The sequence below is a fragment of the Arachis hypogaea genome, chromosome 13, assembly GCF_003086295.3.
Source record: "Arachis hypogaea cultivar Tifrunner chromosome 13, arahy.Tifrunner.gnm2.J5K5, whole genome shotgun sequence".
Lineage (NCBI taxonomy): Eukaryota > Viridiplantae > Streptophyta > Magnoliopsida > Fabales > Fabaceae > Arachis > Arachis hypogaea.
In genome coordinates, this window is record NC_092048.1 from 46,710,188 (window position 1) to 46,726,447 (window position 16,260).

Consider the following 16,260-nt stretch of genomic DNA (forward strand, 5'->3'; position numbering starts at 1 on the left):
TTTATATCTCAACTTTGTGTCGTAGCACCAAATCACCTTTGATTTACCACTTAAGCATAAAGCTCTATGTGGTAAGGTATTACAAAAAAAGGTAAAAATATAGATTAGAAAGATAAGCGGTGAAAATTTGAAACTAAATAAAAAAGAAACTAAAAATGTATGTATATAATAATAATATATTTTTTTAATATTACAAATTTATTTTTTAGTTATATTTAATTTTAAATTTAATGTATTCCTTATAATTTCATGAATTTATTTAAATATATTATTTTATTAATTTTATTATTTATAGAACAGAAAGATGAAGAGAGATAAAGAATGAAAGAGAAAAGATAAAGATAAAGGAGAGAGAAAATTTGTTAATTTTAAAAAAAAAATATTTTAATTGTAATAAAAGAATATCTAGTAACATTTTAGTTTATCAAATTAATAGTATAAATTATAAGTTATATATAGAGTGAAAAGTTAAAGAGAAATAGAGGGAAGAGAGGTAGATAAAAAGATGAAATTAAGAAAGTTTATTAATTTTGAAAAATATTTTATCTCAATTTTAATAAGAGAATGTCGACATATTTTGATTGTTAAATTAATAGTATATTATAGCTATATTTTAATTTCAATATTTTAATTTTAATCTTATTTTAATTATAATTAAAAAATATCATGTTACTATATTTTAATTGTCAAATTTGTAATTAATAATTGATAATAATATAAAAGAAAGATAGAGTAAATAAAAAAATAAGAAAGATAAAATGAGAGAGAAGAGAGAACTCTAATTTTAAAGGCAAAGATTTATTTTTAATTGCAATGAAAAAATGATGTGACACATTTTAGTTATAAAACTAGTAATATATAATAGAGTATTTAAAAAAGATAAGAGATACTAATTTGGAAAAAGAATGAAAATATGAAATGACTAATGTCAGGTAGAGACGTCGCACGGTAATCTCCATGGACCCTTAAAATTTAGAAACATCAACTCATCCAAAACTTAAGTACAATGGCTAATTACACTAGTTTTGGTTGGTAATTAATAGTTTGAACCATGTGACCCACGACAGTAAGCTGTAAGCATATATGGTAAATCAAAAAATATCACAGGAAAAGGTTACAAAATTTATGGGTTTCCCACTAGAACATAAGTGCCAGGTCCTAAGCTTTATAGCAAGAACGATCCCTGCTTTAGCTGAAATTCTTTCATCTCAGCTTTATCGTTATAAGATGAAATAACAGTGAAAAAGCCATATTTCTGAGTTCAGACCTACAACCTCTTCACAGCTCACCTTGGCGACATAAGTGACTGTTGCTTTATACCTGTTAAACTCAATTTTACATTTACACAATTGTGAAAAATGTGAGAAATTAAGGGGCCCTCTCATCATCTTCTAACTGCAAACGCTCCATACCCTTAACTGTACTTTCATAATTCTTGACATGGGAAGCACCTTTAGCTGATGATACTACTTTCTTGGGGTCTAAAGACCTAATAGGTGAACTTTTTCGCACACTTGAAACTCTGTTTGCTGCTCCAGGGCTAGCCTCTGCCATACGCGTACGAGGATCCAATTCGACACCAGCAAAAGTCTCACGGCTGCCAGCAGCAACTCGCCTTGATCCACTTGACTGGCCCAAGATATTGGTGCTAGATAACTGCATGATCACAGATGATATAAATATTAAGTTTGCAGGAACAAAACTAGGGGTGGTTCTGTATTTTGACGTCACAAATGACGTTCATAATAAGTGAGTTACAAACGGAAAAAGATCTAATTATTGAAAAGTAATCCGAATGAAACCATGAATGTGAAACACTCACCATAGCATCCTTACTAACAGCAGAATCAGGGATGACCGCATTTTTCTGCTTTAAAGAAGTTACTGAATTTAAAATGGGCCCTGATATTATTCGCCTTGAATCCACAGAAACCAGGCCAGGTGGTCTTCCTTCTTCCCCTCCTGTGAGACCCAAACACACAAATGCAATAGAAAACAGAAGGCTCAAGCAAGCAAATAAGTTGAACTTGGAGAAATAAGACAGAAGCTATTTCAAAACCCTTAATAATAAGGAGACAGCTAAAGTATATCAATTTTTAGAGAACAATTAAATAAATTTATTGTAAATTGAAAACAGTAAAACGGTAAGCTAGGTCTAGCTTCGTGAAATTTGATCACCTGAATATGTTACAAAAGGAAAATACTTATGAAATACTATCTGAAATCGAATGTCAAAAAGAAACATAAACAAAAGTGAGAGTCAGAGAGATCATTCAAACCCTAAAGAGAATTTCAAAGGCTACCTGTCTGCCTATCAGCAGCGCTGGTCATAGGCGGAGGCATCCCAGAACTAGTTCCAGCATTAGGAGCCTTAAAAAGCAGCATATCAAAGTTTAATCTGTTGATGATGAAAAAGATCCCAAAGAAAAATATGACAAAGAAAAACTACTTACAGAAGCACGCGCTGGTGGAGTGGCTAGTTGTGATTGCTGATACTTCAAGATGGTCCAGTCAAACACATAATCAAACTGAAATCCTGTTAAAACGCCAAGATATAAGAAATTTAATACACAATATTGTCCTTATATTGAAATGGCGAATCGTATTAGACCCTCAAGTTAAATATAACAAGCATAACAAAAGTAATGCTTGCAAAATGAAAATTTCAAACCTTCACGAATAAACAGGTCACGGAATATTCTCTTCAGGTAAGCATAATCTGGCCTATCATCAAACCTTAAAGAGCGGCAGTAATGGAAGTATGATGCAAATTCTGTTGGATAACCTCGACACAAGGCCTGGAATAACCAATAAACTATCACAGTGATTCACGAGATAATGGACATGCTTTGAAGGAGGCTAGTAAAAAGTAAACACACCTCTATTGAGGTAGTGACTTTTTTTTCACTGATTTTCTCATACTTCTGTTTCTTGGTTCCCGCTCTAAGTCCTTGCCAAGGGAGACTACACAGAAAATGAAAATCAAGCCAAAGGCTTTCTACGCAATACTGAAAGATAACAAGGTAGGACAGAGCACAATAATCACCTTCCTCTCAGGAAGTACATCAAGACAAAACCAAGTGATTCTAAATCATCTCTTCGACTTTGCTCTATCCATCAATCACCCAAGAAGTAACAAGCAACAATGTCTGTTAGGTAAAACCTTGCCACATATTAAACAAATGCCATGGAAGAATAAAATGACCATACATACCAATGCCAAGGTGAGTATTCATGCTCGCATATCTTGCCGTTCCGGTCAAATTCTTGTTTTCCCTACAGTATAATGATCAAATAGATTACACGACACAACCACAATACATCAATATCATCAGTACCAGCCTGGTCTAGTATAGGTAACAAAGCAATGTTAAATCTAATCACTCCCCACCAGGTTAACAAATTACTTCTAAAAATAAAAAATCAAACAATGTTATAAATGCAAAATAAATGCTTCTATGCAAATTTACTGTTTAAGCAAGAACAGGGATACATAAATTATACAATCCAAACTTCAGAAACCTGATATTCAGCTCATGAAGCAAGAATAATATTTTCAGCATAGGGCATGCACCTACTTTTTATGGTCGCAGAATTCCAACTAATCATTCTATTATTGTTGTGTGGTTTTTTTTTTTTTTTTTTTTGGGGGGGGGGGAGAGGGAGAGAGAGAGAGAGAGAGAGAGAGAGATGGAGGGAGGGGAGTGGGCGGTACCCTTTAGTAGCAAGATTAATTACCCACTCTTACCATATCTGTACTGGTCCTAGCCAAAAAGGGGAAAAAGGCTTAGCATTACCTTTCAGAACAGAAACAGATACGAATTCATAGTCAAGTTAAACACATAGGTAGCGTTTGTTTTGAGGTACTGAGACAGAGACTGAGAGACTGAGACTCAGTATCGTGTTTGTTAGTTCAGAGACTGGTACTAAAATTTCTGTCTCTGTCTCTAAAATTTCAGTATTTTAGTACCTCCAAAAAGTAGGGACAGAGGGGACTGAAATTTTTAGAGATGGAGACTAAAACTTTAATAACATTTTATACCTAAAATACTTTTATTTCAATTAATTATTTCCAATTTTACCCTTTGTGCAAATTAAATTAGAGTTTCATTTTTGTTTCAATTCCTGTCTCCCATTTTGCACCAAACAGAATACTGAAATTTATTTCAATCTCTGTCTCTTAGTCTCTGTCTCTCAGTCTCAGTCTTTCCGTCTCTATCTCTCCACCAAACGCTACCTATACAGAGTAGATCCCTTTCAGGTGAGCCATTTAGACCTGCCATACCCAATCTTGATTTTGTTTTATTCTTAATTTTAGATTACTATTTACACTTATTGTGTGTTGCTGCTTAGAGCCATACAGTAGTCATAGACTATTTCTAGCTCTCTTTATAGGGTCTTACCAAGGAAGACCTGTAATTTTCACTCACAATGCGTAATAATAACAAGGAATAAGAGGGTTTGCATTGGTGATTCAAACAAATTTGACAGCGTTTGTATTTGATAGGAAAGTCAAGATTGCAGAAAACATAATTCTTGCTGAGAGTTGAACAAATCATCTTTTACATCCATATTTATATGCATGCCCTAATCTTTTCCTCATTCGAAGATGAATCATATATGAAAACCGGCAATTTACATGTGCCATTAATTAGCAGTTAAAATTAAGTCATATGAACTCCACATGTCATCAAGGCTTAACAATACCAGTAACCTATATTACTAGCACATTCACTAAAACCAACTGAATCCTTACCTGTAAGGAATGTGTTGGTGAGTTGTACTATCTCTATATTTCTTTGCCAATCCAAAATCAATACAGTAAACCTACATAAGATGAATGTGCATCGAAGATTTTAAGAATTGAGCATGCACTACATTAAAAGTCCACATGTAATCAACATTAAGCTACCTGGTTAGCCCGCCTTCCCAATCCCATGAGGAAATTATCTGGTTTGAGATCCCGATGTAGAAATGATTTAGAATGAATAAACTCAACACGGTTGATCTGGCATAAAACAAAAGACAAGGACAAATAGGATTAGATAAGAATATTTATCAATACAGCATTTTAACAAAATATCAACCACTCATCCATGTTATAGGAATTTAAATGGTTAGCAGTTACAATCAGCTCATTAGTTACCAATGTAAAAATAGGATCTAGAAGTCCTAGATGCATAATTTGCTTATTGTATCACTTGGATGAAATAGTTCAATGAAGTTTTCTTGACTCAAACATAGGAGAATCATTGTCACCAAATAGGGCCCTACCATTTGATCAGCAAGCATGAGAACTGTCTTTAGCGAGAGCTTTCTACTACAGAAGTTGAATAGATCTTCTAGACTAGGTCCAAGGAGATCCATCACTAGAACATTGTATTCTCCCTCTACTCCAAACCATTTGATATTAGGAATACCAGCTGCCAAGACAAAATGTTTGTTAGAACCATTTACAAATTACAAATAAAAATAGTTAATAAAAGAGAGCGGCTCAGAAAAATGCACTAATGAAATAAAGATGTGAGACAGCAGTCCTTACTTCCTCCCTGGAGAATCCTGTACAACTTGGACTCATACAGCAACTGAGGATGTCTTGTGTTGACATTTTCCTGATTTAGAAGGGCATAGAGCAACAAGTAACAGATATAAAAGACCAAGAAAAACATATCGGCAGCACTCATATATTCAACATAAACATGTCAATAGTGCCAAGCGTAGTTCAAGTGAGAGACGAGTAGTGCAGATTACGGAACAGAGAAGAAAGGGAGGAAATGCCTTAATAGAGACTACTAAAAGAATCACACTCTGTCACCACCCAAGACTCTAAACAATTCTTTCCATCTAGTTCAAATCCTTTGCTCTCACTTTCATCCTAACATCATTTCCTCACTCAAAGATTGTCCAAATTTAGATCTTATCAAGGGGACAGAAAGTGTAGACATACAAATCATGGGATCTTAATGGATCCAACCTAAAATGCCAAAGTTATTTCACATGTAATATGCAGATATAGAATAAATTTATTTCCCTAGAATAAAAGTCAATTTCCTAGTTTAAACACTCTATATGTTATCCTTTTTATAATAATCACATGCTCCAAACGCTGCACCAACAAAAAGCATCTTCATTACTATATTATAAAATTTAGCATAGTCCTATCCTTTTTTTAATAGAATGTGTAGCCCTCTCTTTTTCCACATGAGTTGAATATGGACTCTAAGTAGTCCTGACATGTTAAATTATAACAAGCAGGACAACACACTACACCGTTTTAGCTGTGCTTTAGCAGTTGAATCACTTGATAACTAATAAACCTACTGCATACCAGAAAAATTCTCACTCCCACCATAATAATGTTTTAAACTAGAAGCATCCGTTTTTGAAGGCTAAACTCTTATGAAGGATAAAAAGGTACTGATGGTCCTAAATTGTTCATTGAAGGCTTAAATTAAAAGGTCTGCAGTAAAAAATGCTTTAAGTGTCCATCCTGTCACCTTCCCAAAAATCTCAGCATAGATGCAGTCACAGATGATGACTTCAAGAAAAAAGGTTGGATCCAATGCATAAGGCTCCCAACTGCTGGGGTTTGCAGCTAGTAGATATATGAAGACATACCTCCACAAGCAAAAAGGTTATTTCTAGGATTCAAACCTGTGACCTAACAGGCACGTTACAGTTGCACAAAAGTTCCCTCATGATTGACATTAAGAATGCAGAGTAGCAAGAGCAAATTAGTCCCAAACCCAAATTTCACAAACCTCCCAATACATAGCAGCAAGAAACTGACTTCACATGAAACCATGTCTCTCCCAAAACTAGTTTTATATTTTTCATGGCTCAAAAATTGTCAATTGACAATACAAAGCTGACCAATAAACAAACAACAATAACAAAAAAAAAGGTACTCAAATTCATTCAATATATATATATACACCAATTGGTAAGCATAACCTACAAGCTTAATTGCAACTTCCTCGTTAGTTTGAACATTAGTACCTGAAAAGACAAATAAATAACAAAAACGATCATCAACATCATCAATGTATCATCATCATCAACAACAGAAACAACATACATACTGAAATTACGAGTATGAGTTAAGAAAATCAAAAGAAATGAAAGAAAGAAACAGATATGAACCTAAATAAATCTCGCCAAAAGAACCGGCACCGATCTTCCTGCCAAGACGAAACTTATTCGCAACGCGAGGTTCCATTAAAGTTCAACACACAAAAACTCTTTACAAAAAAAAAAAAAAAATCTTAAAAAAGGCAAAAAACAAATAAATAAAATGAAGAATTGAGGTTTTCTTTTGGAACCCTAAGCTAACCTAAAGCTAATCCCAGCGTCTAATTTCAGGAACCAGTATTCACAGATCGGATTTAAAAAAAAAAGAAAAAGAAAAAGAAAAAAAAAGGAACTCGAAACAACGGCAGAATATGAAAACACAAATATTTAAGATAATTAGTGTTTTCCAAAAACAAAAGAATGAATTGAATTTTCTTTTCTCCCTTAGGTGTGAGATCTAGGCAATGTTAGTGTGGGGTCAAAGAAGATAAGATAAAATGATGATTACAAAGAGGAGAAAAAAAATGGGATTCGTAATTACGATAGAAGAGAGGGATTAGGTTGTTCTCTCTCTTTGTTTTTCTCTGTGTTGAGTTGCATTAATGTTATTGTTACGGGCGCTTGCTTTTGGTTTTGGTTCTTTTTCTTTTTGGATGATGAAGAAGAAGATACAGTGGATTGGAAGCATGAACATTCATGCACGGATTTTGATTTTTTTTTTTTTTTTTTTTTTGGTTGGTAGAATAATATTATTAATTAATTATTATTAACTAATGAATTTGTAGCGTAACGGAGGATGGAGAAGCATATGTGCCTATGTGCGATGCGTTACGTGAATGTGGGTAAATGGGGAGAGAGGGAGAAAGAGAAGGAAGGTTTCGCGGCTGTGTCAGTGGTGTGGTCAGGTACTCATCACGTGACTTTTATCCATTATGTTATGTTATTGCTAATTTTATTGATATTGACATTATTATGATTGTTATCCAAGGTTTTGAAAATCCAATTGATTATTACACCCTCTTAGTTATTGATGTATTGATTTAGAAATTTAATCAATTTTATTATAATCCAATTGAAATGACAAATGACTAAAAAATTTATATTAATATTACACTATGATTATAATTATTTGAGTATAATATTTTGAGAGTTTACAATAATTTAATTTAGATTAAATTTATTTAAAATTAATTTTTTTTGTCATTCCAAAGTTTTTTTAAAATACAAATATATCTTCTAATATATATTTATTTTAGATTATATGTATTATAATTTATTTATATTAATATTTTAAACATAAGTATAATATATGATAAAAATAAAACAGAAATTAAATCAAATAGATATTACAAAATAAAAATTAAATCAAAGAGATATTAAATATAAGTATAATATAACATAAGAAAGTAATATTTTACTAACAAAATATTGCTTTTTGTCAATTGCCAACTAAAATAGGCATACATACTGTCAAGGCCTTGGACACACTCCAACGCTATCGTGCCGACACTCGAATTTACTCAACCTCTTAAACTAAGATCAAGTCAGCCTAACCTTCGATACTTAGCAAGGAAGCTTTGGTGGAAATAACACTTTATTACTCAAGTGTTTGTTACAAGTGACTCACACACTTAACTCACACTAACTCTCACCTCCTATTTATAGCCATCCACCTCCTTAATGGATGGTTAGAATTAAATCTAATCAATAGTCCAGATTAATTATCTAGAACTTTCATTACAAATATCTATCATACTACAACTTTCTACATACTTCTAGATTTTTCCATACTATTTTTCATACTCTTGTATACATCCACACTCTTCTAGAATACTCTATGACCTTCTAGAGTCTTCTAGAATCTTCTAGAGTATTTCGGGACCTTCTAGGACATTCTAGAACGTTCCAGAACCATATAGAGCATTCTCAAACACTCCAGAAAATTATACAAACACTGTTAAATCTAACATTCTAAAATTTACCGTAACATTCTCCCCCACCTAATGCGCAAACGTCCTCGTTGCGTTCTATTCATGATAGCGCTCTAGGTGTTTTTGGAATTGCTACAGATCTTCACGAACTTTCCAACTAGCTTTAGTTAACGGGAGCCCTTTCCACTTTATGAAGTATTGGATACTTGGTGGTACCCCTCTTCGTCGCACGATGCGATTAGCTAAGATCTCTTTGATTTCTTTATCAAAGGATCTAATCACCACAGGCGGAGCACGACTCGAGTCACCTCTACTCGGTTCATCTTAGTCTTCATGATATGGTTTAAGCATACTCACATGGAAGATCGGGTGGATCTTCATAGAGGGAGGGAGTTGTACTCTGTAAGCAACCTCCCCAACACGTCCAATAATCTCAAATGGCCCTTCGTATTTGCGGATTAAGCCCTTATGAACCTTGCGAAGGCTTTGAATTATTGTGGAATAAATTTAATCATTACCTTGTCTCCACTTGATAGCTTGCATGCCTCCTCTTCTTATCTGCCCATTTCTTCATCCTCTTTGCAACTTTGTCAAGGTAAGAACGAGTGACATCTGCTTGTTCTTCCCAAGACTTAATCATATGATAAGCTCCAGGGCTCTTCCCTGAGTAAGAGGAAGAAAGAGAGTGAGGTGTAAGCGGCTGTTGTCCAGTCACAATCTCGAACGGACTCTTTCCTGTAGACTCACTCCTTTGCAGATTGTATGAGAATTGAGCAATGTCTAGGAGTTTTGTCCAATCCTTCTGATTAGCACTTACGAAATGCCTCAAGTAACACTCGAGTAAGGCATTCACTCTCTCAGTCTGCTCATCGGTTTGAGGATGGAAGCTTGTTGAAAAATAAAGCTCCGACCCAAGGAGTTTGAACAGCTATGTCCATAGTCGTCCTGTGAAGCATGGATCTTGATCACTAATGATGCTCTTAGGCAATCCCCAATATTTCACCACATTCTTGAAGAATAGTCATGCTGCCCCCTCTGTAGTGCAGTCAGTAGGGGCGAGTATAAAGGTAGTATACTTCGAAAATCGATCCACTACTACGAGAATAGATCCAACCCCCTCAGACTTCGGTAAGGCAGAGATGAAATCTAGAGAGACACTTTCCCATAGTCGCTCTGATGGAGACAGAGGTTCCAACAACCCACTTGGTGTTTTGTTTTCAATCTTATCTTGTTGGCACATAAGACAAGTCTTTACATAGCTCTCCACTTCATCTCTCATTTGAGGCCAATAATAAGAAGATTCAATGAGTGTCAAGGTCCTTCGCTGACCTTGGTGACCAGCCCACTTGGTGTCGTGGCATTCTCTCACTAATTTTCTTCTTAGATTTTTCCATTTAGAGACGTATATTCTTCTCCCTTTGGTGTAGAGAAGGTCATCTTCTAGCCAAAATCATTTAGTCTGACCTTCTCTAGTCAATTCCACCAATTTTTTGGCTAATGGATCATGATACAACCCTTCCTTGATGGTATGCAAAATATCTCCTTCAACCATAGAAATGGCCGCCAACTCAGCCTTGCTCTGATGCCAAAATTGTCACGGCCTTGGACACACTCCAACGCTACTGTGCCAGCACTCGGACTTACTTAACCTCTTGAACTAAGACCAAGTCAGCCTAACCCTCAATACTTAGCAAGAAAGCTAAGAACAAAAGAGAAAGAAAATTTTGGTGGAAAGAACACTTTATTACTCAAGTGTTTGTTACAAGTGATTCACACACTTAACTCACACTAACTCTCACCTCCTATTTATAGCCATCCACCTCCTTAATGGATGGTTAGGATTAAATCTAATCAATGGTCCAGATTAATTATCTAGAACCTTCATTACAAATATCTATCCTACTACAACTTTCTACATACTTCTAGATTCTTCCATACTACTTTTCATACTCTTATATACATCCACACTCTTTTAGAATACTCTATGACCTTCCAGAGTCTTCTAGAACCTTCTAGAGTGTTCCGAAATCTTCTAGGACATTCTAGAACATTCCAGAACCATTTAGAGCGTTCTCAAACACTCCAGAAAATTATACAAACACTGATAAATCTAACCTTCTAAAATTTACCGTAACAATACGCTAATGTATAAAGTCTAGTTTACTCTTTGTAATATCGATAGAAGTAACGTGTGATATGCCATTCGATTAAAAGCAACACACTTTCTCTCTCTTACTTTTGTCTGAAGCTCTCTCTAGGGGAGAACTTTCTTCCACTAGGGAGCAACAGAGAACAGTGATTCTAACTTGCTAGGAAAAGCTCTAATTTTACAACAAGTCATGCCCTCATGAGCTTGTGCTTGGCTTATTTCATCAGTGATCACCTTGATCACCCAATATAACAGTAACCGTCCTCATCTCATTCTGCAAAAACTACCGTGAACATCTTTCTTATCTTTTATAATTTAGATGTGGATTTGATGAATTATTATGAGATTTTGGTGTTTTAAACCATCATGAATGTTATTTTGAATTGTATTTCCATCTTATTGATTACATGTAAAATTTGGACTAATTTAACAGAGTTCGTACAAAAAAAAAAGTGATCAAATTGTTGCTGTCAAGCTAGCGCTAAATGCCACGACTCAACGTTTAGCGTCGAAGACCTCGTAAAGTGTGCAACCACTCGATAGAGGTGGCGCTAAACGCCACTACTCGGCGTTTAGCGCCAGGTGCCTTGAAAAGTGTGAAAAGCATTCTGTTTTGTGGCGCTCGGCGTTTAGCGCCAAGCCCGTGTCATCAAGTTCCACAGAAGGTTCTTTAGTTTTTAAAATTAATTTTTGAATTAAGAAAAGATATCATTAGGTTTTAAAATTTGAATTTTGTATCAATTAGGATTAGACAAAGGAGAAAAGATTCAGCCATTCAGGCTCTTTTCGCTTCTTCGGCCTCATTCTGTACTTTTACACATTTTACAACTCTAAATTTTTCCTGTGCCATGAGCAACTAAACCTCCATTATTAAGGTTAGGAGCTCTATTTATTTTAATAGATTAATACTATTGTCATTCTACTCTTAATCAATGCACTGATTTAGATTCAAAGGATTGATTTCGTCCTACATCCTAGGAATTAGAGTATATTGGAAGATAACTCTTTTTCTATTTGAATTCTTGTTGAATCTTGAAAAAGTTATATTACTAGAATTACGACTTGAAATAAATTCCTCACAACTCTCTAATTATCTAAATTTAACGCGATATGTGATATATAATCACCTTATTTTTGGGTACTTAAGGGTTGTATGGCTCATAAACTAGAATTAGATTTAACCTTCTAATTTAAATTAAGTGACCAAGGAATTAGTAGTTGATTAGGTTAGAGGAGATTAAATTACTAAGAAATTAGGGTTTAATCACTTAAGGTTTGCTATGAATTGGATCTTTGCATGATTAAAGTAGTTGATAAGAATTGTTAATCCGAAAATTTAAACATCTCCAAAACCTTAACTATTTTCTCGTATTACTTTTACCAACCATTCACTCTTTGCTTTCTTGCACTCTCTGATTTACTGTTTTATGCTATTTGAACTTGAAATCACTCACTTTAGCTTGTCTAACTAGCCTAATCACTCAACTGTTGTTGCTTAATCCATTAATTCTCGTGGGATTGACACTCACTCACATGAGTTATTACTTGGTATGACCCGGTGCACTTGCTGGTTAGTTTGTAGCATTCAAAATTCCGCATCAATTTTTGGCACCGTTACCGGGAATTAACTGTGATTGACAACTACCCATTGTTTGATTACCTAGATTAGACGTTTTCTTTATTTAAATTTCTCAATTTTCCTTTCTTAATTTCAATTTTTTTAATTACTTTTTTTTATTTTTCTTTTAATTTTCGAAAAAAATTTTATTTATTTTTCTTTCGTAAATTTCATTTTTCTTAGCTATTTTTCTTTGAAATTTTTATCTTTAATTTTTGCACACCTTTTTTTATTTAATTAGTTAATTTTATTTCTTTTGTCTGTTTACCTCATTAGGAATTCTCTTCACTCTGACGTAGAGATTCCCATTTTTTCTTGTTTTCTATTTGTTTATGAGTAAGAACAAGAACAAGGAACCTCTTCTTAATTTTGATCCTGAGATTGAAAGGACTGTTAGAAGATGCCAACGGTAGGCCAGAGCTTATAGATCTACTGAAAGTCTCAAGGACGATTCTGACAAGGAAATTGAAGACATCACTATGGAGCCTAACAACAACAACGTCGTTGCTCCTAATTTTCCTGAGCAACCTAGAAGAACTCTTGGTTCTTACACTGCTCTAAATCCTACTTTCTATGGTAGTAGCATTGTTGTGCCCCATGCGGCTGCTAATAACTTTGAGTTGAAGCCTCAACTCATCACTTTGGTGCAACAAAACTGTTAGTTTCATGGACTCCTGCAGGAAGACCCAGACTTATTCATCTCTAATTTTCTACAGATTTGTGATACAGTCAAGACTAATGGAGTCCATCATGATGTTTATCGATTGTTTCTTTTTTCATTTGTTATACAGGACCGAGCCAAGCAGTGGCTTGATACAAAATCCAAGGAGAGTCTAGATACATGGGACAATGTGGTCAGCAGATTCTTGACTAAATTCTTTCCACCTCAGAGGCTGACCAATCTAAGGACTGATGTTCAGACTTTCAGGCAACAAGAGGGTGAATCTCTCTATGAAGCTTGGGAGAGATACAAGGGTATGCTCAGAAAGTTCCCTCAGGACATGTCTCTGGACTGGATACAATTTCAAATCTTTTATGATGGGATTACTCAGACCGCCAGGACTTCTTTGGATAATCCTGCAGGAGATCTCTTCACATGAAGAAAACCACTGAAGAGGCTTTAGAGTTGATTGAGATGAGTGCCAATAACCAATATTTATACTTTTCTGAGAGAACCATCACGAGAAAAGGAGTCATGGAACTAGATGCTTTAGATGCCATTCTTACTTAGAATAAGGTCGTGTCTCAACAAATAAATGCTATCACTCAACACTTGGGAGGACTAAAAGTTTCAGCTGTTAATACCCAAGATGTTCCTTATGACGAGTGGTGGAACCCCTCAAAGTGAGAATTTTTATTATGGTCAATTTTTTACTGAATAGGTTAATTACATAAATAATTCCTCCAGACCCCCTAACAATGATCCTTTCTCTAAGACTTACAATATGGGGTGGAGGAATCACCCAAATTTTAGATAGAGAAATCAACCACAAAGACAACCAAATTTCAACAACAACAATTCTCATCAGGGCAATCTCAATTAGAATAATTCCAACAACAACAACCGCCTGTTTCAGTCTCCTCAACAACACAATCCACCCTCCATTTTTCAGAAGACCCTTACTTGGAATCTTTAGTTTCAGATTGGTCAACTAGCCACACAAGTTGCTGAAATTGATAAGAGGTCCACCAATACCTTTCCTAGTAACACAATTCCAAATCCAAGAGAGGAATGCAAGGCTATTACCTTGGTAAGTGGACAAGTGGTAGGTACGGAAGCACAGGTTACTGAGGAGCCGGTTGAAAAAGAAGCTCCGGATGAGGTACAAGCCAAGGAGAAGCATGTCCCTGAGAGGCATCCTAACAATCCTTTTCCGGCTAATGTTGAATAGTACTAGGGGTGGCAAGCGGGGAAGCCCACCCCGCCCCGCCCCGCCAGAAGCCCGCCATTTGGCGGGCTGGCCCGCCCCGCCCCGCCTAACGGCGGGCTGGCGGGCCGGCGGGCTAAGCCCGCTAAATATCCTCTTTTTTTTTTACTTTTAACTATTAAATAATATATATAAAGATATAAAAAAATCTCTTTTGTTTTTTACTTTTAACTATTATAATTTCTAAAAGTATAAACAAATTATAATTTTTGTATTCACAAATATTAAAGTCTTTGTAATTATAAATATTATTTCCAAAGCAAAATAAACATAATCCAAAACATAATTAACAATATTGTCTCAAAAACAAAACAAACATAATCTAAAACACCCAATTTTCATCTTCATTCTCTTGTAAGTTGGGTTGGGAAAGTTGGGTTTTGGTAAAAAAAAATTATAAAAATACCCCTTGCTAAAAAAATACTAAGCCCGGCGGTGAAGCCCGCCCCGCCCCGCCAAAGCCCGCCAAAACCAGCGGTTTAAGCGGGCTTTTGCTATTTGGCGGTCCCAATTTTCCAGCCCGACCCGCCTTTTTTGGCGGGTTACGCGGGCCGGCCCGGCGGGTTTAGGCCCGTTTGCCACCCCTAAATAGTACAAGGTAAAGTCTCCAGTGCCTGAGTACCAGCCCAAAATTTCTTATTCTCAGAGGCTTCAAAAGAAAATCAAGGACAAGCAGTTTTTAAAATTCTTGGAAGTTTTCAGGAAGTTACAAATTAACATTCATTTCGCTGAGGTCTTGGAGCAAATGCCTCTTTATGTTAAATTCATGAAGGCGTTGCTATCCAAGAAGAGGATTTTAAAAGAAGATGAGACAGTAATCATGACCAAGGAATGTAGTGTCATCATTCAGAGTAATTTGCCAAGAAAGATGTAGGATCCGGGAAGCTTTCAAATACCATGTACCATCAGATGCACAACCTTTGAAAAAACCTTGTGCGATCTAGGAGCAAGCATCAATTTAATGCCCTTGTTTGTGATGAAGAAGCTACAAATCAAAGAGGCACAACCAACAAGGATAGCATTACAAATGGCAGACAAATCTTTGAAATATGCACATGGAATAGTGAAGAATCTCTTGGTCAAAATGGATAAGTTCTTCATCTCAACCGACTTTATCATTCTTGATATAGGAGAGGATGACAACGCCTCTATAATCCTAGGAAGACCATTTTTAGCTACTGGGAGAGCTCTAATTGATGTAGAAGAGGGTAAATTAGTGCTTAGAGTGCATGAGGAGCAACTGGCCTTTCATGTCATAAAAAATATGCATTCTTTAGGTGAATAAGAGAGGCGCATGCAGACTGAGTTTATTGATCCAAACCTTTAAGAATCCCCTAATGATGCACAACTGTGTCTGCAGCTCAAGCTTCCTTTAGTGACAATCAACAAAATCTTCTTGAAATCAAATCTAAGTTTGGTATTGGAAATATAATATCAAGAAAGGAGGAGGATTCTAAGAAGAAAGTACTCAAGGGATAGAGAAACAAGAAGATCCCAATGAAGGTTTCTCACCAGGGTTGAAAATGGTGCTAACTCACAATCCTTCATTGCCATATACAGAAA

At 35.4% G+C, this 16,260-nt stretch overlaps 1 protein-coding gene across 4 annotated transcripts; it reads right to left on the reverse strand.

Annotated features, from left to right (window-relative positions):
• Window positions 1–1,054: 1,054 nt before the first annotated feature.
• On the reverse strand, window positions 1,055–7,965 carry LOC112738291 (casein kinase 1-like protein 1). Of its 4 annotated transcripts, none has more exons than XM_025788663.3 (15): window positions 7,613–7,751; window positions 7,144–7,241; window positions 6,959–6,999; window positions 5,543–5,612; window positions 5,275–5,423; window positions 4,913–5,008; window positions 4,757–4,827; window positions 3,215–3,276; window positions 3,047–3,110; window positions 2,880–2,964; window positions 2,672–2,798; window positions 2,454–2,536; window positions 2,304–2,370; window positions 1,823–1,962; window positions 1,055–1,656 (listed from the first exon to the last, which is right to left on the reverse strand). In XM_025788663.3, exons 2-15 carry the CDS (start codon window positions 7,217–7,219, stop codon window positions 1,369–1,371), a joined length of 1,419 nt encoding a protein of 472 aa, XP_025644448.1. In that variant the 5' UTR covers window positions 7,220–7,241; window positions 7,613–7,751; the 3' UTR covers window positions 1,055–1,368. The 4 variants fall into 4 exon arrangements, with proteins under 4 accessions (XP_025644448.1, XP_072067969.1, XP_029147430.1 ...); XM_072211868.1 differs by having other exon boundaries at window positions 6,498–6,999; window positions 7,613–7,748; XM_029291597.2 differs by having other exon boundaries at window positions 6,498–6,999; window positions 7,144–7,905.
• Window positions 7,966–16,260: the final 8,295 nt, after the last annotated feature.